This window comes from Lithobates pipiens, unplaced genomic scaffold (assembly GCF_037356315.1).
Source record: "Lithobates pipiens isolate NorthernLeopardFrog02 unplaced genomic scaffold, aLitPip1_a1.2 Scaffold_19, whole genome shotgun sequence".
Taxonomy (NCBI): domain Eukaryota; kingdom Metazoa; phylum Chordata; class Amphibia; order Anura; family Ranidae; genus Lithobates; species Lithobates pipiens.
The window spans coordinates 151,692,161-151,716,825 of record NW_027507764.1 but is presented as its reverse complement, the minus strand read 5'-3'; the positions used below and the strand labels follow the sequence as shown (position 1 = coordinate 151,716,825).

The window sequence follows — 24,665 nt, the reverse complement described above, 5'->3', positions numbered from 1 at the left end:
CAAATACCTGTCCGTGCTGGACACACTACAGTTTAGCCGCGTAACCGACTGATCTATAAGCAGCAGGTTGTCTAGGTATACCATTACTGATATACCCTGGAGCCTTAATCTTGCGAATACCGGGGTCAAAATCTTTGTGAACACCCGGGGGGAGGTGGCTAACCCGAAGGGCAAGGCTATGAACTGAAAATGACGCTGTTCAACTCAAATCGCAGAAATTTCTGGTGAGCGGGGTAGACTGACACATGCAGATATGCATCTTTGATGTCTACGGACACTAGAAATTCTCCTCCTCTCAGAGAGGATGCAACTGACCTGAATGACGTCATGCGAAAACAGCAGATGGTTAGGAATGGATTTAGATCTTTAAGATCTAGAATGGGTCTGATATCTCCATTTGGTTTTTGCACCATTGGAATTTCTGTAATCACCCCTTGTGATGTCAACCGGTCCAGTGTCTGGAACAAAGAATTAATTTTTAACGAGTCTCTTGGAACATTCGATCTTAGAAACCAAAAAGGTGGAAACTATCTTGTAGCCTAGAGATACTGTGGAGATGACTCATCTGTCCTGGATCTCTTCCCGCCAAGCTCCTGAAAACTGCAGAAGCCTTCCCCCCTACTCGCTCGAGTGGGGGGCACCCCTTCATAAGGAGGCCTTAGGACTCTTTGTATACTTCTGCCCCCAGGGCTTCTTCTGACCTTGTGCTTGACCTTGAGGCTTACCTCTTGAACCCGATGGCAGAGACTGTCAAAACTGCCGTGAGGCGGCAGCACCTGGTGCTGGGGAAGAAGGTTTAAAAGAAGGATGCTTACTCCTTTTAACCGGTAAAAGGGCACTCTTACCACATGACATTTTTTGGATATACTTATCCAAGTAATCTTCGAACAACCATTCCCCATGAAAAGGAAAATCTCGCCAATAGCTTTTTGCTCGGCAACTCCGCTGACCAATGCTTCAACCAGAGAATTCTGCGCATATGCACAGATAAGAAGGCAAATCGTGACACCTGTTGAATAGAATCTTTACGGGCGTCCAACGCAAAACATAAGGCCCTTGGCAGTTCCGCTAACTCGCAGGCTGCTTCCCATTGAGTAGGGGATCTTTTAATGACTTCTTTGAGCTGGTCTTTTAAGGATTGACAAACCTGCCCGCTACTGCAGGCTGTACCGCTGACCCAGCTATAGAAAAAAAGGCTTTAAAGTGGTTGTATACTCAAATTTTTAACTTTTACCTACAGAAAAGCCTATAATGAGGCTTACCTGTAGGTAAAAAAAAATATCTCCTAAACCTGTACGGTTTAGGAGATATTCCCCTCGGTATGCACCGCTGACTGCAGCAGGCGCATGCGCACAAGGGGATTCTCGGCCTGAAAATTCGGCAGTGGCCGGCGGCCGGAATGAAATCTCCCGCGCGCATGCGCGGGAGTGACGATATCGCGGCTCCGGCCACTCACAGCGCCGGAGCCGCGATACCCGGAAGAAACGCAGCTCCCTCGGCATGGATCGAGCCAGATGTCGGGGCCTCGTTCTAAGGTAAGTATTTCATAATGAGCTAGTATGCGGTGCATACTAGCTCATTATGCCTTTTGCTTTGAAGGTTTAAAAAAATAAATAAAAAAAATTGCGGGTTTACTACCGCTTTTAGTAAAGATTCCAGCTTCTTGTCGACTGGATCTTGGAAAAATTGGACATTGTCTACTGGACAAGTTTGACTCCTATTTACAGAGGAAATAAGCAGCATCCACTACTGGCAAACTCCCATTTTTAGTGCATTTTTCCTCCATTTGATAAAGAAGAGAAAATCTCCCAGGAGGGAGAAAATGCCTATCTGGGTGATCCCAGTCTGCATATACTAGTTGCTCCAGTAGTGGGTGTAAAGGGAACGCATGAGGGCCCTGTGAAGGCCTCAAAGAAGAAAAGGGGGCCTTCAGCCACCTCCGCTGGGGGCAATTGATATGCTGAACAGACCAATTCTGTAAGGGATTGGACCAGCAGGTTTTTGGGATTGCGAGGCTGAGAAGGGCTCCTCTAAGATTGAGCCCTCAGAAGAGGAGTCATCTGCCTGCCCCCCCCTCCCCGGTCACCCAATGGCACCTCAATGTCATCTGCCCACTCTTGTTGCAAGAGTGAGAGGGGGGGGGGGAGGAGGGAGGGAGGGAGGGGGGGGGAGGGAGGGGAGGGAGGGAGGGGAGGGAGGGAGGGAGGAAGGGGAGGGGAGAGAGGGAGGGGAGGGGAGGGAGGGGAGGGGAGGGAGGAGGGGAGGGAGGAAGGGGAGGGAGGAAGGGGAGGGAGGAAGGGGAGGGAGGGGAGGGAGGGAGGGAGGGAGGAAGGGGAGGGAGGGGAGAGAGGAAGGGGAGGGAGGGGAGAGAGGAAGGGGAGGGAGGGGAGAGAGGAAGGGGAGGGAGGGGAGGGAGGGAGGGAGGGGAGGGGAGGGAGGGAGGGAGGGGAGGGAGGGAGGGAGGAAGGGGAGGGAGGGAGGAAGGGGAGGGAGGGAGGAAGGGGAGGGAGGGAGGGAGGGGAGGAGGGGAGGGGAGGGGAGGGGAGGGAGGAAGGGGGGAGGGGGAGGGAGGAAGGGGGGGGGAGAGAGGGATGAGGAGGAGACCTTTCATGTTTTTTTCTGGACTGGGAGACAGACGCGATCATGTTGGCTATTTTTCCCTCCAGCCCAGCTAATGCTGAAGCCAAATTGTCCATGGTGACGTATGCAGCACCTGTACAGCACCCTGCTATGACAACGCTTTGCATTAGTCATGTATCCACGGGCCTGTATCCTACGGTCCAGCCCACAAAAGAGGAGCATTACAGGAAAAAAAAAAACTAGTTTCTTCTTCCACAGGGCTCAAGTACCATCCATTTTGGCCTTTCTTCTCAATTTGAATGGATCCGACTGCATAGCCCCTTGATCCTGGCAAGGATTTCTCCAACGGGCCATTTTCTTCAAGAACTTCAATCCACCATGACCATCACCTTGAGACACTGGGGAAGAAAAAATGGAGGTACTTCCTGTATGGGAGGGGTTATATAAAGGGGCACTTCCTGTCTTTGGGTGTGCCAGTGACCATTCACCTATAGGTGTCGTATGACCCACAGTGTAATTACTACGGCTTCTCTGTGTCCTGTGATGTACGATAAAGAAAAACCTTTTGCTGATTTATTTTAAAACTGTGAATGAAAATAGTAGCTTGTGAGGTACCAACATCCCAAAATTACATGTATAGAGAAAAACCCTCAGACTAGGACTTTAACTGACTTACCTTAAGTCAGGGGTGCCCAAACTTTTGAAGAGCGAAGGCCACTTAAGCGACTTGGTAACCGGTCGCGGGTCACAATGAGCAGAGCAGAAGGATGACAGGTCCGTGCAGAACGGACACAGCCCACTCTACGGGTCAGTTGATCCGATCCGCCCAGACGGAAGGGTATGATTTTTTTTTTGAAAATCATTTTGGAGGTAGGCAGTTGTAAAAGGACACAAATCTGTTTACATCTGCCGTTTCATAGAGGTGAATGGAGGATCCGATTAAGTTGGACCGACTGTGTGAAAGAGGCCTTTCACACTAATGTAGCCCAGTGAACCTGTGTCTTTCCTGTGGGTTAGCTACACTTTGCCATAGATTTCTATTATATCCTGCAGGTGTGGTACACTTTCTGAAAGCTCACCAAACCCGCAGGTAATAACAGAAGTCTACGCCTCAGTGCAGGTAACCTGAAGCTGCACTGCACCTGCGGGTCAGTATGAAAGCAGTCCAGTAACCACTGCGCAGATATGACCATATATACACACTGCAATTTTAGTAATAAACTGACCTTTAATAACTGTCTCCCTTTCAGGTATTGCCTGTTGTTGCTGTCCCAGGCAGCGTGCATTTGGTATCGCTCCGCCTGTGGCAATAGACGGCGCAATACAGGAAGCATCAGCTTATACAGCTCTACTCCACGGCTGCTTGCTTTGCCGGCTTCATTAACAACACAGATTCTCTGGGATGGCAGGTCTGCCACCCATGATCTGGGTTTGCCAATCTGCCATCCCACAGAAGGAGGTCGCGGGCCACATCAGAGGGCTCCGCGGGGCACATGTGGCCCCCGGGCCACTGGTTGGGCACCCCTGCCTTAAGTGAATGGAAAGTATTTCTAGATAGTTAAAAGTTAACAAACCTTTATTAATACAGAATATAACGTTACGATACATATTAAAAATGATTGGATAGAATTCTTTACAGTGTACTCAAGTTGGAATCCCAAAACAAGATTACAGATTTTCTGTAGTAGTGAACTTACACTTTTATGGCTAGTTCACACCACATGCGTTCTGGTGCTTTTGTTTCTGCATACAAAAACGCATAGGAAGTAGGTTATACGGTTTACAATTGCATAGTTCACACTAGTGCTTTAGGTTCCAGAAAAAAAAAAAAAAACAACGAACATGCTGCATTTTTTCCGCACAGAACTGTACTGGAATGTGATAAAATGCATCAAAACCGCATCGGACCACAGTACAGTGGAAAAAAATATAAAAACAACAAAAAAAAGCAACCGGAACAGCTATGGAGGATGTTTATGTGGTGTGAACCAACGTGCAATATACCATAACCACCAAATAGTGTGGGCTGTCATTTCTGGATGAAATAATGCTGTCTGCTATGAGTTACTGCAGTCTGCACATCATCACTGATCTTTAAACTAGCTAAAATTAAGCCAATTTCTGTTACGCCCTTAAAGCTATCCCTAATCTTTGTGTATCACCTGAAGCTAATCACTTTACTGGGTATTATGCAGGGAAGGCAATGCTCAACCTGTGGGGCCCACAAACTCAAACCTATGGCAACCGGCACAGCCACCTCCAGGTGCAAAAACTCTATTGAAGGATTTCAAGTGCTCCGTAATCCCAGTGGCTGTCATACACAAGCCGCTATTGCAGCAGAATCCCCACTCTTCTCTTTCTTACAACACAGACATGGAGAAAGGAGCCTTTAGCCGGGTGGATTACATCTAATCCTTGTTTTGGCAATTTAAGGGATGGCTGCAAAGACCCCGATATAGTGAAGGCTACAACACTGGTTTGAAGCTTTTTTGGTTGATCACATTGAGTGCGAGAGTGGGATTAATGGTCATCTGGTTAATTAAAACAAAAAAAAAAGGCAATTTTTGGTGTTGAGTTACCAAGTCACCTGTGCTCTTCAAAAAGGTTGAGCACCCCTAATGGTTTACAACCACTTTAAACCATTTTCCATATTGAATGGTCACTACGTATACAAGTACATTTAAAGGATCACTAAAGATAATTTTTTTTTTAAACAAACATGTTATACTTCCCTCCACTGTGCAGCTCGTTTTACACAGTGTGGCCCCGAACCTGGTCTTCTGGGGTCCCTCGGCGGCTGTCTCGGCTCCCCCCAGCAAGGACTCAGCACCTTCATGCCAGCTCCCTCGCATAATGTGGAATGCTTGCGGGCACGCTCCCGTGATACAGCCGGCGGCCATAGCTGCCAGCGCGCCACGTCATTGGATGTGATTGACAGCAGCGTGAGCCAAAGGCTGCGCAGCTTTCAATCCATCCACTGTAACCAATGAACAGCCAGGCTGAGCGGCGAATTGTATTGTCGGATGTTTTTTCACCTTAATGCATAAAGGTGAAAAAACAAGCACCTTTACAACCCCTTTAAGCAATCCATATTACCTCTCCCGTGTGGCAGATGCACTTACCTATTGCCATAAATATTTCATTCACGTTTGCCGATGTCTTGGCAGAAGTCTCCATAAACAACAAGCTGTTATCATCTGCATAAGCTTGAGCCTCCTGAAAAATAATACAAAGCTTGTTCATTGAACATTCAGTAGGACAGAGATTCAGACTAAGCTAATTTTAAAGGGATTTTCCATTATTAGTAAAACCTCCTTTACACCAACTGGGTCCTTTTCATTTTATAAATGTATTCCTAGCTAAAAGCATTTAGCACTTGTCATAAGAATACAGGAGATATTGCTCACGACCTGCAACTATAAGTAATACATTTATGAAGGTACATACATACAATTGGCGTAAGGGAAAACAAAGGGTGTTTTTGACACCAGAGGAACAGCCCCCAAACACCATGTGTTTAATACTCTACTGCTTTAATACACGTGTGTTTGGCTACCAAATGCAATTCTGATTGGGTGTAGGGTGTTCATTCACTTTTTTTCTGTAAAGGTGAACTAACCCTTTAAAAAGAAATGGTCGCATCCCCCTTGACTAGCACTTCAAAGAATTTAAATGTAGATCTCTACAATTTTATAAGCACCTGGATTAAGCCTCGGTTCACACTATGAACCGCAAACGAATAGTCCGGTGAACTACACGGCATTCATCTTCAATTTACATGCAATTCAGTGTGGTGCCATTTCAGCCCATTCATTTTATAACAAAGCTGTGCATGCACCAATTTTGGAACCCCACTGCAACCAGATAGCAAGGTACTTTTGTACCTTGCGATCTGGTGCGGCTAAACACACTGTATTTGGGGTGCCCTTAAGATTGCACTCACACCTGCGGCAGATTGCAAGGGCGGTGTGATTTGAACGCAGAAAGGCACACAGATCGCTGGGTTTCCCGCACCACATTAGTGTAAACCAAGGCTAGGCCAATTTGTTGGGTAAAATGTGTCTTAGAGGCTCCAGACCAGGCTTTGTTCACAAAACAACTGATCGATAAAGTGCTTTCAAAATTGTTAAAATGCCTCCTCTCGTCAAGAGTCCTGTACAGATTGAGGATACAGTCCCAAGAACCTGACTGTCAGTATACCTGAAGTGACACCACTGCTTGGTATAAATTCAGGTAACATTCTCTAATGATAAAGTCAGTTTACAATCAAAATCAAGATAATGTGCTATAACACATTTTACTGAACACTACTGTGTTCATTCTGGTACTAATGACATCAGATCACACACTAGAAATCTAGCATCCATTGACATTGGTTTACCACAATATAAAAGGAAGTAAAATGCAATTATAATGGTTTGAAATGAAAACAAATGTTAGGCAAGTACAAGACAGGATTGACAGAAATAGCAATTATACTCTATAATTACAGCTTTGTATTGCACGCAGATGTATCCCAAGACAAAAACACTGCAAATACTTTAAGATACAAAACACATTCTATTGCACAAATGATAAAGGCATTATTATCTAGGTGAGAAGTATAAAATAGATTCTATGAATTAAACAGGAAAGGCCAAGCTTACCTGAAAGTCCACAGCCCGCTTGGAAGCAAGATCGGCTTTGTTACCAGACAAAGCTATCACAATATTGGGACTTGCTTGTCTCTGAAGTTCTTTCACCCAGTTCTTCGCTCTTGCAAACGATTCCTGAAACATATTTAATTCACAAGTCTAGGTTATGGTGCGCTTCTGTACGGCAGCAGGAATAAAATATACTACTTTAAAATTCAAACAGTACAAAATTATACCTACTGTTAGGCCGACTTCACACCAGAGCGTTTCAAAGTCACAAGTTTTTACAGCAATTTTGTTCAGGTCATCAATGTAAAAAGCAGAAAGAATGCCTTTAATCTGCCCCAAAGAAGGGCGTTTTTCAGGCGTTTTGCTTCAGGTGACAAAACGCTCAGATGTGAACAGGTGCCACTGAAATGAATGGGATTTTGCTTGTTGGGCGTTTTATGAGCTGAAAACGCTCAGGTGTGAATGCAGCCTAAATCTACACACAGCCGCCACACAAAAAAACGTATTCAGTGACCATCAGCATGTCACATACCATATAGGTCGGAAATTCCGATTGGCTGTCATACTTCAAAAATGTATAGTGGAGAGTTCAGACTATATCCAATGTAAAGGGGGGGGCGGCTGTGCTGCTCCCACGTGGGTACTCTATTAGTGGCGCAGAACTCTCATGCATGGATATCACAGGTCAATCTGTGACTGAAAACACTAAACTCCCTTCTAGAGATCTTAAAAATTCTGAAGCTGAACTCCAGGCAGATGAAAAGCAGCAAATGCTGCACTGCATTTATGAATACTAAATCATTTTTTTTTATATAATACAAATAGTAAGGTCAGGTTAATCCATAAAGTATTATAAAATAAGAACACACAAACCAAACAATCCATGCACCTCATGGACTAAAGTAAGTTAACACACACATACATATGTATATATATATATATATATATATATATATATATATATATACACATATATATATATATATATATATATATAAAATACATAATAGAAACATAGATACATTCTACAGATCAGCTTAGACTCCCCAAATGTCAGTCATAAGACAATGGCAGCTTCCTCAAATGTATTTTTAACATTGCAAATGCGATCAGTTTAAAGGGGTTAAAAGGGATTAAAAGGGTATTAATTAACATGTTATACTTCCCTTCTCTGTGCAAGGGTTTTGCACAGAGCTGCCCAGATCCTCCTTTTCTGGGGTACCCTGCCAGCGCTCCTGGCCCCTCCTCTTCATTGAGTGCCCCCACAGAGAGCTGCTTTCCATGGCTGCACCCATGCAGGCACGCTCCCGAGTCCCATTACTACATCCATCGACAGACTGCGGGACTCGGCCCCGCCTTCCGCTCCCATGTCACTGGATTTGATTGACAGCAGCGGGAGCCAATGGCTCCTGCTGCTATCAATCTGTCCAATGAGAAGAGAGAACGGCTGAAGCCTCTGGGCTCAGGCCCATCGTTGGATTGTATCGGGCGCAGGTAAGTAAAGGGGGGGGGGGGGGGGGAAGCTGCAGCAAAAAAAGTTTTTCACCTTAATGCATAGAATGCATTAGAGTGAAAAACCTTGAGACTTTGCAATCACTTTAAAGCATTTGTAAAAGGCTCAGATTTTTTCTACATAATAAACATGTTATACTTACCTGCCTTGTACAATGGTTTTGCACAGAGCAGCCCCAAACCTCCTTCCAAGCTTCTCCTCCTTGTCTCAGTGCGCCACCATAGGAAGCCGTTTCCTATAGGGGTGCACCTGCGAGCTGGACACACACCTACAGTGCAGCCTGGCCCCGCACCCTGCTTTCAGGATTTGCTTTACAACAGCAGGAGCCATTGGCCCTGCTGCTGCCTCTCTGTCCTGTGAGGAGAGGGAGACCAGCACTGGATTAAGACAGGACTCGGGTAAGTATAAGGGGGAGATGGTAAGGCGGGAGATACTGGAAGTAAAGTTAAGGGATTGAATTAAGGTAAAAAAAAAAAAAAGTTTGCCTTTAGAACCACTTAAATACCTGAATTTAACCTGGCATCAGTCTCTTGCAATTCCTGTACAGCAGCATGCACACAGAGAGGGAGGAGCGGAACTGGAAGCCAATCAGATGTGCTGCATGAAAACTGATGACAAGAAAAATGCTCACAGGTGGAGAAAGCAGAGAGAGTACTTCATTAGCCTGCTGCTTTTTTACTGTCCAGTCAGTAGGCCAAGGCTGGCCATAGAAGGAGCGATTCTCTTTGCCGCAACCATGGGTAGACTTTAGGCTAGTCATAGACTATGCAATTTTCTTTCCTTCAATTGCGGGCTGAAGGAAAGAAAAATCACTTGAATCCCTCCAACACAGTCAGTGTTGATGGGGGAATCCCTCCCACAGAGTCATTGTATTCCCCACCGGGGGGGAACACTGCGATTATTGCTAGTGGCTACAAAAGCCGTTAAACAATAATTGCATGTAAAATCACGCAGGCTTTTGGCACCCAAGTTGATCGAGCAACTTGAGTACATTCAGCCTGCCCATACATGGTATGAATCTCAGCTGGTTCAGAAGGATTCAAACCGTCTATTGCCAGCTAAAACAAAAGGGAATTGGCAGGGGGAGGGACACTCCCTACTGTATTATTTATCTGAAAGTTGTATTATCCACCTGGCTGTACTGTGTGGCAGGGCTGTGTAAATCTCTAAATGGATGGACATAAATACTAATTCTTTTGGCAGATGTAACAGCTGCTATATACTGTGCATCTGGAAAGCATTCACAGCGCTTCACTTTTTCCACATTTTGTTAAGTTTCAGCCTTATTCCAAAATGGATTGAATTAGTTTCCTCAAAATTTTACAAACAATACCCCATCATGACAATGTGAAACAAGTGTTTGAAATCATTGTAAATGTATAAAAAAAAAAAAAAATGTACATAAAGTATTCACAGCCTTTGCCATGACACTCACAATTGAGCTCAGGTGCATCCTGTTTCCACTGATCATCTTATAGAACATCCTAGAATGTTTCTACAACTTGATTGGAGTCCACCTGTGGAAATTCAGTTGATTGGACAGGATTTGGAAAGGCACACACCTGTCTATATAAGGTCCCACAGTTAACAGTGCATATCGGAGCACAAACCAACCCATGAAGTCCAAGGAATCATCTGTAGACCTCCGAGACAGGATTGTATCTAGGCACGGATCTGGGGAAGGGTACAGAAAACTTTCTGCAGCATTGGAGGTCTGAATGAGTAGAGTGGCCTCCATCATCCCCAAATGGAAGGAGTTTGAAACCAGCTTCCTAGTATGAGCCGCCCGGCCAAAATGAGCGATCAGGGGAGAAGGGCCTTAGGGAGGTGACCAAGAACCCGATGGTCACTCACAGAGCTCCAGAAGAACCACCATCTCTTCAGCACTCCACCAATAAGGCCTGTATGATAGAGTGGTCAGACTGACGCTCCCCCCTCAGTAAAAAGGCACATGACTGATCACCTAGAGTTTGCCAAAAGGCACCTGAAGGACTCTTAAACCAATAGAAATGAAATTCTCTGGTCTGATGAAACTTGAGAGATTTAACTCTTTGGCCCGATTGGCAAGCATCATGTTTGGAGGAAACCAGGCACCACTCATCACCTGGCCAATACCATTACTACAGTGAAGCATGGTGGTGGTAGCATCATGCTGTAGGGATGTTTTTCAGCAGCAAGTACTGGGAGACTAGTCCTTGCAATAAATGTGTACCAAAAAAATGGCGCCTTGTGGGGATGAGAACATATAAAATAGTTGCCCCCTTTAAAGTGAACGAATCACTGGAACTGGAAATTATAAAAGAAAGAGTAAGGTGCTATACACGTTCCAATAAAAAACTGGCACAAAGAAAACACTGCAAACTCAAATGTGCACATTAATGAGAAAATAAGCATAAAGTCCATAAGTGAATAAATCCCAATACCAAAACAGAATACTCTGAGATAAAACTTCTAGATCTTCCACCACGAGTGCTCAATATGAAGATGGCCACTGATCAAAGCGGTTTGACCCCTTTTTACAGGATGGTCAAAAAACACTTTGGGAATCCGCACCAATCCGCTCCAATGGCCACTCAGGAAGGAGCTAGAATGTGAAAAATCTATTTAAAATCTTGAATGGAGTTGAGAGATCAAATCGTTTCAAAATTTAAGTAAATCGATTTTTTCACCACCACGCCAGTCCTGAGGTGCTGCGGGCAGGGGTTTTTAGGCGAGGCCGCGGCTTCGGCCTAGTCGGCTTAGAAAGCAAAACATTTGTTTTACTTTCTATTTCCCTGTTCAGAAGATTTGACTTTACTTTCTGCCCCTATGACAATTGGATTTAGAAAATTTAGGTTTGTTGTAAAAAGGATTAGTGATGCAGCTCCTGCGGAGACACTTTTTTCCCATGGTAACTCTTACAGGAGTAAATTTCCCTTCCCAGGGGTAGATTTCACCTAATTTCCTGTCGTCTCCCTGTGTTTGTAAGTAGGAGTAGTTTGTAAGTCAGATGTTTGTAACCCGGGGACCGCCTGTATATAGATATTGATTTAAAATGTTTAACTGAATTATTGATTGCAATAATATATCTGTTTTTAGCAAGATTGTTTTTTGTAGATTAGAACACTGGTTCCTCAAGGTTTCTATCTTAATGCTTATTTTTTAGTTTAATTTACTTTCAGAAGTTTTTTTATTCTCATGTGTTTTAGTGCATTATATTAATTATTTAAAACATTTTTCTTGATTTTTGATCTGTTAATATAGGCATGGTTGTATTGTCAATTTCGGCCACACAGATTTTCACCATTAGATGGTGCTCTCCTAAATGTTTCCTTCATATAGAAGATTAGAGGCATAGTTGTATTGGTTATTTTGGCCATTTGGCTATTCACCACTAGATGGTGCTGTCCTATTTTCCTCAAGCCGCAATACACCCATCTGACCTTACTCAGCTCTAAATTGCATCCATAGTTCATTTATCACTGTTTAGGTGATGGTTGACTACAAATACATTTATGTATTAGTTTATTCATTGATCCCTTTGTAAGGTTGGTTATGTGCAGTGTGGGCAGCGTGTGTGCATCAACGCTCCCTAGAGGCAGATTCTGTATTAGGCTTTTGTCTTCTCCTCCATTTTGGAGGAGCCCCACCAATAGCAGCCCTTCTATTCACATAAAAGCAAGCAGGAAGTGGTGTGACATCACTTCCTGAAGAGCCATTCACAGCAAAAAAAAAAAAAAAAAAATATATGTCAGAGAGGAGGATCCGTCATTTCCGGGTCCATATTCGATACCCCACACCAGGCTTTGCACCTTCGACGCGAGACATGGAACGCACACTAGCCACAGGGATCAGCTGACTCACTCACGCTGTTTACACCTAGTGCCAGGCAAGGCACTATCACATGTAACTGCTACCATTACTGCTGTTTTTACTTTATTAAAAATTACTACACTATGAGACTTTCATCAGTGTCTTCTGTGGAGTCATTTTTTTACATTCTAGCTCCTTCCTGAGTGGCCATTGGAGTGGATTTACGTCATTAGTGGAACCAATCTGGTGTTCCCAAAGCGTTTGACCATCCTGTAAAAAGGGGTCAAACAGCTCTGGTGATTGGCCATCTACATGCTGAGCTCTCATGGTGGAAGATATAAGTTTTATCTAAGAGTATTCCATTTTGGTGTTGTGATTTATCCACGTATGGACTTTATGCTTATTTTCTCATTAATGTGCACATTTGAGTTTGAAGCAGTGTTTTCTTTGTGCAAGTTTTTTTTAGACGAACATGTATAGTGCCTTATTCTATATTTTATAATTTCGCACAGAGATATCCTTGATGAAAACCTGCTCCAGAGCGCTCTGGACTTCAGACTGGGGCGAAGGTTCATCTTCCAACAGGACAACAACCCTAAGCATACAGCCAAGATAATAAAGGAGTGGCTATAGGATAACTGTGAATGTCCTCGAGTGGCCCAGCCAGAGCCCAGACTTGAACCAGATTGAACATCCCTGGAGAGATCTGAAAATAGCTGTGCACTGACACTCCCTGTCTAACCTGATGGAGCTTGAGAGGTCCTGCAAAGAAGAATGGGAGAAACTGCCCAAAAATAGGTGTGCCAAGCTTGTAGCATCATACCCAAAAAGAGGACATATTCAGTGCCAAAGGTGCTTCAAGTATTGAGCAAATGGCTGTGAATAATTATGTACATGGGATTCTTTTTGTTTTTATATTTAACAGATGTGCAAAGATTTCAAACTTCGGTTATATTGTCATTATGGGGTATAGTTTGTAGAATTTTGAGGAAAATAATGAATTGAATCCATTTTGGAATACGGCGGTAACAAAATGTGGAAAAAGTGAAGCGCAGTGAATACTTTCCGGATGCACTGTACTGTAAGCATTTCAGATACTTGCACCTGTAATTCAGCTTTTAGAAAGAAGGCAAAGTGATTTCAAGGATGAAAAATAAAAGTAAAAAAATGTGTCACATAGAAAGATAAACACAACAAAAAGTCCTCAAAATATTTGCGGTTTGAAATTATACTATGCTTATTTGAATTGTTCTGCAACACCAAGTACAAAAGTATGAAGAGAACAATGGAGCCGAAATGATAAGTGAAAACATTAGGCAATACGTCTAGCTGTAGAAATAAATACATTAAGCTCTGATTAGAACCAAAACACACGGCTAGGTAAATGGCATTATTATATTGCATCTTTACATAAATGGTACTCCTTCAAAGATGTCACAAAGAGGTCCTTTTGTATTACTTGAAAGGAACATGGCATAAGCTGGAATTTGCCTTCAGGACAGTGTTTATATCTCAACAGGCAAAAGGTTTCTCAACTTTTACTTTTCTTAATCTACAATAAATGACTGTGCTGGAAAAACAGACACATTATGTCTGCTGGGACTTAAAAGGCAGCCAAGCATGAAAGCAGCACAGTGCTCAGTCATGGCCAACACTTGCATACAGTGACAATGCAGAGGAACAATCTTCATTTAATGGTTTTTGACATAGAAGCTCATGGAATTTTCTCTCCCATTTAACACTGCTCTTTAAAATATCTAATTAAATCTAAATTGGGGAGCTGATTTTCATACATATCTATGCAGCAATGGGTCTCCTCTCCAACAAGCACTATGAAAGAATTCGCTGCACTCCACCTCTCATCCCACTGTCCAAGGCTGGTCACTCAGATGTAATGGTGCTCCTTTGTTTACATATGGTAAACCTTGTAAACATTTCCAAATTGGAAACTGGACAGATTTGACTCGCACCTTGATGCACGTTTGTAACCTTTAAACAAAACATCACATTTGTTATGCAATCACCGGCTCGATTATGCACCACTTCTGTACCATATCTCACAGCATATAGCACGGCAGCAGAAGTTTTTTTTTTTTGGTGGAACATCTTAACCGCTTGCCGACCGGCTCACGGTGATATACGTCAGCAGAAGGGCACGTACAGATGTATTAACGTACCTGTACATTGCCCTTTAAGAAGCCGCTTGCCCTTTGTGAGCTCCGTGTGTGTGATCGCGGGTCCTGCGGACTATGTCAGTGGGGATACCCGCGATCGCCTCACAGAAAGGAAGAACGGGGAACTGCTGATGTAAACAAGCATTTCCTCATTCTGCCTAGCGACACTGATCACAGCTCCCTGTAATCGGGAGCTGTGATCAGTGTCATGTCACGCGTAGCCCCTCCCCCCCCCACAGTTAGAATCACTCCATAGGATACACTTAACCCCTACCGCACCCCCTAGTGGTTAACACCTTCACTGCCAGTCACATTTACACAGTAATCAATGCATTTTTAATCGCACTGATCGCTGTATAAATGTGAAGGGTCCCAAAATGGTGCCAAAAGTGTGCGATCTGTCTGCCATAATGTCGCAGTCATGATAAATATCGCTGATCACCGCTATTACTAATAAATCCCCTATTTTGTAGACGCTATAACTTTTGTGCAAACCAATCAATATATACACTTATTGCGCTTTTTTTTTTTTATCAAAAATATTTTGAAGAAAACCTATCAGCCTAAACTGAGGAAAACTTTTTTTTTTTTTTTAATTGGGCATATTATTATAGCAAAACATAAAATAAAAAAAGTGCCCTTTTCAAAATTGTCGTTTTTTGTTTACCGTATTTATCAGCGTATAACATGCACTTTTTATCCCCATAAAATTTGGGGAAAATCGTGGGTGCGTGTTATACGCCGATCATCCGCCAATTGCGAGCTCTTCTGCCTCGGCAGCTTTCGGCTGTTTCCGGCCGCTCTCGGCTATTTTTGCTCTCTCTCTGCCATTTTCGTCCGTTATCGGCGGCTTTCGGAAGCCACCGAGGATGGGCGAAAGCTGCCAAGAACGGCCGAAAATAGCCGAGAATGGCCGAGTGCTGACGAAGATAGCCGAGAATGGCCGAAAATAGCAGAGAACGGCCGAGAGCTACCGAGATACACAGGACATCCACTCTGTAGCTTGGCAGCGCCATTTTTAAATGGAAAGCCTGCAAAAGAAACTGACAAGGCTGCAAATGACTGACAAGGCTGCAATGGAAGGCTGCAAGTGACATGTAAGGCTGCAATGGAAGGCTGCAAGTGACATGTAAGGCTGCAATGGAAGGCTGCAAGTGACATGCAAGGCTGCAATGGAAGGCTGCTAATGACATGTAAGGCTGCAATGGAAGGCTGCTAATGACATGTAAGGCTGCAATGGAAGGCTGCTAATGACATGTAAGGCTGCAATGGAAGGCTGCTAATGACATGTAAGGATGTAATGGAAGGCTGCTAATGACATGTAAGGCTGCAATGGAAGGCTGCTAATGACATGTAAGGCTGCAATGGAAGGCTGCTAATGACATGTAAGGCTGCAATGGAAGGCTGCTAATGACATGTAAGGCTGCAATGGAAGGCTGCAATGGAAGGCTGCAAATGACACCGACAAGGCTGCAAATGACACAGACAAGGCTGCATTGATGAGCATTTAAATGTAAGTTTTTTTCCTTAAGCTTCCCTCCTGAAAGTTTTTTTCTTTAAAATTCCCTACAGAGTCACACGCCGCAATGGTCAGTTAAAGCGACACAGTGCCATATTCTAAAAAACGGGCTGGTCAGGAAGGGGGTAAATCCTTCTGGGGCTGAAGTGGTTAAAATGGCTTCTTGGTAAGGCTGTAATTTCTTGTAATTCTTCAGGATCCCTCTGCTTTGGTTGAGGGAGGTGTCAGAGATGGACCAGGTGGTGAAGAGGACCAGAAAAAGTGAGGGAGAATAAGGTCATCAAGCTTAGTGAGATTACAAGCTGGGAACACCCAGCACACATTTTACAAAGGCAGTTAGAATGGTGCGTCCATACCATCATGATGTCAGCAGCATAGGGTTTTGGCAGAAAAATTTTCTGCCCGATTAGAGTAATAACTGAATAAAAACCAGGTGGGCCATGCCCTTTGCGTGTATTTCAGTTTCATGCACCCCAAGAGCCCTTTCACACTGACAGCGCTAGTGCCTCTGCGGCAAAGTGCCGCTAAAACGAATGGCACTTTAGAGTCATTTTAGAGGTGCCTTTCTGCCGTTAGCGGGGTGCTTTTAACACCTGCTAGCAGCTGGTTAAAAGCGCCCGCAAAGCACCACTGCTGAGGCGCTTTGCAGGCACTGCCCACTGATTTCAATGGGCAGGGGTGGTTTAAATACGGTGTGTACACCGCTCCTAACTCTCCTCAAAGAAGCCATCAGGACTTTTGACGTCCTGCCAGCGCAGCACCCCTCAGGCTTTCACACTGGGATTGCAGATGAGGCATTTTTCAGGCGCCATTTTTAGTGCTAAAATGCCTGAAAACCGCCTCCAGTGTGAAAGGGGTCTTTGGGTTCCCCCATCACAAGAAAAAAAAAAACGGTTTTCCTTTGTTGGCTGCATTTTTAAAGTGCTGGTTGCCTAGGTTTCACATCTCACAGAGTCTCAGACCTGGAACAAGCGTGTATCAAAATGAAAGCTGGGGGAAAAAAACAGCATTCCTAATTATAATTGATCTGAGCAACCCAAAAAAAATAAAAAAATAAATGTAAGAATGCAAATCCCATTTTTTTTTTCCAACTTTGGACAGACGGGAAGAATGTCAGGATTGCTGATCACTGTACACCAAATCCAAACCTTTTTGAGTAGGTGACAACGAAGAATATTTCTTACTTTGGAAAGATCACCCCTAACCTTCTGCTTTGACTTTGGAACAGAAAGTGAAATCTCCCTGTAGTACAATGATAGAAAAAAAAAAACTGATGGGGTGGCTTTACCTAAACATTAAAGTCTATACATAAGTACGATGGGCAGGACTTTGTTTTTCAGCATGACATGGTACATACTTCTCTAACAAGTTTTATTTACGGTACACTGGGTGGATGCTCTGGCTATTAGTTTGTTTTTTGCTGTCTGTTTCCCTTTACAGAATCAGTCCTAGAAATAACGATGCATCTATAAACTTCTGCAAATTCTGTAATATATACATATATATGCAAAAACAAGCCAAATACAAAAGATGAAAGATAAAAGACTCACAGTACCTCATTTGTGATGTCGTATACAACTATTGCAGCTTGTGCTCCCCTGTAGTACATTGGAGCTAGACTGTGGTATCGTTCTTGACCAGCCGTGTCCCAGATTTCAAACTTTACTGTTGTATCATCAAGGCAGACAGTCTGGGTAAGAAATGCCGCTATCAAATAAGAAAGAGAGAGAAACATGGCCTTATTTTTAATTTTTACTCTAAAATAGAATGAAAAAAACCCTCACCTGAAGCTTCAAATACATATACACCTTTTTATGCTATTATAAGCCTAAGCATACACTTGGAAATGCTACATGATTATACTGGAATAAGAGAACAACCACCCTTAACAGATTATACAATGAACCTCCCTCTTTAAAGAGGGGCACTGCCACCAAATGTGATCAGGGTTCCCACATCTGCATTGCAACTCCACCATTTATTAGTAGCTTCAGGATAGAATTTAAGTATTGCAGACGCATACAATACCATCTAGTTCTTCGTTTTAAAACTGTTCTCTTGCACATTTACGTTCAAGGAGCTTTTGTGAATCATGTGGACTGAATCCCAATCTTCCTCTGACAATGGGCACCCAAAATCTCGTTCCCACTTCAGGCTCGCTGCATTCCCATATGAAGACAAGTTTTGAAATAAGTTTAGCTAGTTGAAAGAAATCATGTGTTTGAGGAGTACCTGACATGCAGAATAATTAGATGATGAGGTTTCTGGCGTAAAAAGGTCTTAATGCCTGGCATTTTATTTCATTTTTTTTTATCCCCGATGGAAAAAATAAAGAATATATATATAAAACCACTAAATTCTTCCTAGAAAACCACTTCTGTCTGCATTACCTTGAATGGGTTCTCAAGTAACTGATGCAGTGCTTTGCACTTACCAGCCAGGAGGTCGTTACTATACTCCTAATGAGGAGTAGAGAGAAGTGCCCAGAATCCCCCACTGTGTTGATCTTAAAGAAGCACTATTGTAAAAAATAAAATATTATTTAAACCCTTTGTAGGTCCCAAAGCTCCTCACAGAAAAGCATATAAACGTAATACATTTTAAACATGTATGTTTTGGGAAGCACCGCTTACCTATACATTAAGATCTTTAATTTGAGAGCTTAAAAAAAATAAAACAGCCATAATAAGCAGTTATTGCTGAAAAATCTCCTGCAGCCTTAAATTATTATACAGGATTTATATAGCCACAACCGTTTGCACAGCACTTTACAACATAACAGATAAGAATTTATGTGAGGTTTGCTCAGCATTACAGACCACCTTTCACTACCACTACATTTACCCCCAACTATATATGCCTCTATTAAAGCCTGGCAAAAAACGTTAAAGTGATAATGAAAGTCCTGTTTTTTTATTTAAAAAAATAAAACAATCAACAAAACATGTCATACCTGCCCTGTTCAGTGGTCTTGCACAGAGCAGCCCTGACCCTCCTCTTCTCCGGTGCCCCGTTGGCACTACTGGCCCCTCTCTCCTGCCGAGTGCCCCCACAGGAAGCAGCTTGCTAGGTGGGCACCCAAGCCAAGCTGCTGCTCTGTGTCTCCACTCAGACACGGAGCTGCAGCCTGGCCATGCCCTTCCATCTTCTGATTGGCTTACTGGCTGTGATTGACAGTAGCCAATCAGGAGTGCAAGTCTCCAGAGACGCAAAGGCTCCCCTGGATCAAGAGGGGCTCAGGTAAGTATTAGGGGGGTTGCTGCACACAGAAGGTTTTTTACCTTCATGCATGAAGGTAAAAAACCTCGTGCCTTTACAACCACTTTAATGCAATCTTTATCCCAGATCTGAACCTTCACTTCTGGAAAATGGGTGGAATCCAACAAAGTTGGAGACTTATACTCCCACGATGCTCTAAATTTCTTTTACACCCTTCCAAAAAGGAGTTTCATTCTTCTAGGTGCAAATACTAATGCTTTATGCAAATTGTGCACTGCTTTATACAAACTTCTAATGTAAGGGGATAATTGTCCTGGAATGCTTGGGGATGTTCCTATGCAGACTAACAATTTGACTGGTATAGCTGTATTTTATGCCCATCTCCCTTCAAGAAATGGGAAACTGAGCTAGGCACCTACTACTCAATTTTCCAACGGTCTACTGCCGTAAGAACCATATTTAAAAGCTACATGCTGCACTAACCTATGAGAACTTACCCAGACAACCTCTCTACAAATTCAGTGTTAGCATCTTTCCAGACTGTTGGAGAGGATGTGGTCAAATAGGTAACATCTATAATATTTTATGGTCATACCTTACAAGTTATTGGAATAAGATTTTTAAGATTGCCTCAGAGGTGACAGTTTCTTTTGACTCACTCTCCTGGATTAACACTTTTAAACCTTGAAATTTAAAAACGGTCCCTTATCCGCTTACACATACTGTTGGTGGCTATGATGATGTTCCTGAGGCACTGGAAATCCAATATTGCCTCCTTTTTCACTGAAATGATTGCTATTGTAGACATAGTGCACATATGAACTGATGAGGGTTTCCATTGGGGGGCTACTACACAAAACCCTGCATTACTCTGGAAACCTTGGGTGCAGTGGTGTCACTGAGCTACCAGACAACACCTATATAGGAGTACTGCTTTATGCTCCCTTTTTGAAAATATACAGTGCATCTCTGCCCCCCACCTCAGTAGTCAGCAACACAGAGGACAGAACTCATCCTACAGCTCATGTTCTTCTCTATGTAGCTGTAGCACCCCTTATTCTCCGCATTCCCTGGTCTCAACATTCAGCAGACTCCAGCAGCTCACTCCAGCCCACATACTTTCTGCTTCCCAGCTCCGGCCCAGCTTCTTCCTAGCAGTAGCACAAGGTAAGGGGGTGTACTGTGATGTAGAGAGGCTGGGGGACTTGACTTCTGATGGTGGCGGGGTTCTTGACATAAAAGGTTGGGATGCTCTGGACATCTGCTTGCAATTATGAGAATACAATTCTATGCCATTTGAGAAGGAGGGTTGCACAAAGTTATCATCCACAAGCAACTTTTATCAGACAGAACACCATGGCAGTGTCCAATAAAGTTTCATCTAGATGATACCATCTGTGTGCCAACCTCCTTTTCAGACTTGCATTATCTGCTGCAGGAGTTTGAGTTGGCTCCATGCCGGTCTGTACCTGCCTTTCAAAGTTTAAATTCTTAAAGAATTTAACCCCAAAAAAATAAAATAAAAATTATTGATCCTGTTTCTTTAACCACTTGCCTACAGAGCACTTACACCCCTTCTTGTCCAGGCCATTTTTCAGCACTGTCGCACTTTGAATGACAATTGCGCAGTCATGCTACACTGTACCCAAATTACATTTTTATCATTTTATTCACACAAATAGAGAAAGAAAAAATAATTTTTTGGAAAAAAAATGTTTTTTTACTTTGTTTTTGTCAGTAAATTTTGTAAATAAGTAATTTTTCTCCTCCACTGATGTGCGCTGATGAGGCGGCACTGATAGACTGAACTGGTGGGCATTGATGAGGTGGCACTAATAGGCGGCACCGTATAGGCTACACTGATGGACAGCAGCGATGGGCAATACCAATAGCCAGCAATGACTGGCATCACTAATGGACACTGATTGATGGCACTGGTAGATAATGATTGTTGGCGCTATAATGTAATCAGGGCACTGATGATCAGTGCCCCGATTACATGTTTTGTTGTCCCCTGCGAGGAGATGCCGCTGATCGGTTCACCTCGCCACACACACTGTCAGTGTGAGGCGAGGATCGCCGATTACTGGCATCTTCGCATTTACATGTGACCGGCTGTAATTGGAGACAGCTGATCACATAGTTAAAGAGCCGTGGACACGGCTCTTTACAGAGATTGGGGTCGGCCATTCTGGGACGCAGTCATATGACTTTGTCCCTGAACGAGAGCCACACTTTTGACGGTGGGCGGGCAGCAACTGGTTTAAGCAAGTTACACAACACAGAGCTTGTGCTGTATAATTTGGCCCCCTGTATCACCTGAAATACCTGGCTGATCCTGACAGTTTCTACCCTCCCCTCTGTACGGTGACCATGATAATCAGCTGAGCATCATGGTCAGAGCACGTGCCTGTGTCAGCCGCAGCCCTGTTCTCCTGCGTCTCCCTCTGCCCTCCTGCCTGTCATCTCCCCAATCCTCCCCTCTTGCTTCTATAGTTCTGTCTATTATAACACATTAAGCTCCCAGTGGATATCATTTCTAAAACTATGCGGTATAATAGCTTGCTTCAGAACGCCATTCGGGGCTCACGTGACTGCCCGATGGTCTCCTTCCCTCCTCGGCTGACATCAGCGGGAGTTTGCCAGCACCTCTCTCTCTGCAGCCATCAGATTGGGACAGAAGCCCAGCGGGCAGTAGGCTGAGTGCCGAATGTTGCTCTAAAGTAAGCTATTATACTGCATATTTTTAAAAAGGACATCTACTGGGGAGCTTAGTGTTATATATCAGAGGGAACTATAGAAGATCTAAATTTTATTAAAAATTTATGTTACTAGTAAAATTAGTGGTGATTGAACGCAGATGCAATTATTTAATAAGATAAAGGAGTAGATACATTTATAGTCTTACAGACACAACTGGCCCTTTGAGGGCAACCATAATACTGATGCATCCCACGATGACCAGGAGTTTGAAGCCCTCACAGTATATGATTAATATTGTCGTGTTTGCAGGATGACTCGATTGCTAAGTTAAGAAAGAATTACTTGGAGAATGCAGGCTTCTATATATGCATTATGGCCGGACCTAAAGTTTTTGTCTGGGGTTTTAACACTGTGTTAAAACTCACTGCTTTTATTATTGTAACTAAATTCTATTTGAGAAAAGATGGAAACTGTTCTTTTACCTTTGTATTTAGGTTTTGTATAAACAAACCATACAAAAGTATTAAAATTAAATATACTAGCAGATAAATAACTGCTGACATTTGGCCTTTGTTTTCTTTATATGCCATTTAGCCAGTCCCAAGTTGTACGGACACAAAGAAAATTAGTTTTTTTTCTGAACCTACTAGTTACCTGGCTGTATTTGACAAAAAAAAAAAAAAAAGTATGCCTTCAACTTTCGATGGTAAGCCCTGTGGGAAGCGTATTTCTTTTGCATCACAGAAATCACTGACTCAGGGAAAGGGCTCTGCCTTAGAACCTGTGCAACAATTACGCAGATTCCAGTAATTGTAATAAACTATGTATGCTAAGGCCCCAGAAGAGGACACAGACATTATTTGAGAATAGGAGAAAAGGAGATTTAACCTTAAAATTGCGGAAATTTACTACTTGAGCAGTAAAAATGTGGCACTCCCTCTCCCAGGAAGTGGTACTAGCTGAGAGTGTAAACAACTTCAAAAAGTTTTATACGATTTCCTCAGGAAGCACAATATATAGGAATATGAGAATTTTTGGAGAATAAAAAATAAAATAAAAAAATCACACACACACACACACACACACACACACACACACACACACACACACACGTTGAACTGGATGGACATGTCTTCTTTTTCAACCTCAAACTACAACTTTACCATTAAAGGGCATTAAAAGAAGCAGGAAATCTGCCTGCCAATTGTCTACACCTTGAATGTACACAGCAGAGAAGGCTGGACTGTGACGTTCTGCTCAGGAAAAGTATCCAAGCTACACCTCTTGCCACAGCGTGACTTCTCATTTCACCCTGTTGGTTCATGTACACCACCACTGCAAGGTTGCTAGATTTAATACAGATCAGATGGCTCGCCAAATAAATTGGTTCAAAGTTGAAAAGGGACAGTCAAACCACCTTCCTCCAGCAACCAATTCCCCGGCACTGACAAGGTGCATAGGACTCCTCCCCAATACCTACTCCAATCTCACAGCTGGATTTTTTTAAGTCATCAAGACAGGGGTAGCCTTGTAGTTGGCATAAATGGTATTGGCCTGCCCCGAGACCCATCGATTTGTTCCATAATGATAGAGTACTGTGTGGCAGTTGTCTGTAGTGAAATTGGACATAAGGGAGCCACCTCAAAATCTACAAACAGTTCCAAGATGCTCATGCAAAAAGCAGAGAGAAAGTTGGATAGCTAATGCATTGAAAATTTTGAACTTAAAATTGGAGAATCTAAAGCATTACTGGAGGAAGGAACCATTAATTGGATGTTGTCTGAGTATTCCACAGTAGAGATACCACAAAAACAGAAAAAGGCCAACAACTTGATGAACATTGAAAGGGCAGAAGATAAGCAGGGTAACAACTTGTAGTACAGTGGTCCTACAGCATTAGATTATGCTGTTGTGCTGAAAAGATAGGCACATAAGCCATATAAAGTCCCTGGCGAGGTCAGGAAGTGACAGATCTGGCCGATTCCATCTGGAATGTGCAGATCCAAATGTAGATATTCAATGCTTTGGAGGTCCAAGATTGGGCGAATGCCCCTTTGGGTTTTGGTATGGTTAACAGGTTGGCATAAACCCCTGGAATTGTTCCACAGCAGGGACTGGAGCTATAGCACCCTTGTCCGGAAGGTCCAAAAAAGCCTGGATGGAGATCTGTCAGTTTGTAAGGACACAGAGGAGAATTGAAAGGGGAAAGTGAGGACGGGGCAGGGAATGCAATTCAAGTTGGTAGCCATGGGACATCACCTATTGTACCAAGGCATCTGTAACGCAACCTGTCCAAACAGCTTAAAAAGGTCAGACATTCCCCTCCACAATGGAAAGTGGGGGCATGCCTTCATGTGGAGGAAGGTTTGCCTGAGGATCAGACAGATGTGGAGTGCCAGACTTAGTGGGAGCCAAGCTTGAACGACCTTTACGTTACGAAAGTAGAGAAATGAAAGGGATACTCAGAGAGGGAGATGACTTCTCCATCTGTTCCTTAGACTTCTTTTACTGGGGAAGACAAG

At 43.3% G+C, this 24,665-nt stretch overlaps 1 protein-coding gene across 2 annotated transcripts in view; it reads right to left on the bottom strand.

Moving 5' to 3' along the window:
- Nucleotides 1-24,665, bottom strand: part of RAB5A (RAB5A, member RAS oncogene family) — an 84,120-nt gene that overhangs the window by 5,431 nt on the left and 54,024 nt on the right. For both annotated transcript variants that reach the window (XM_077491403.1, XM_077491404.1), the window contains 3 exons: nucleotides 17,777-17,928; nucleotides 7,227-7,349; nucleotides 5,703-5,796 (listed from right to left, as the gene is read on the bottom strand). In XM_077491403.1, coding sequence (XP_077347529.1) covers nucleotides 5,703-5,796; nucleotides 7,227-7,349; nucleotides 17,777-17,928 — 369 coding nt within the window. The remainder of the gene's footprint in view (nucleotides 1-5,702; nucleotides 5,797-7,226; nucleotides 7,350-17,776; nucleotides 17,929-24,665) is intronic.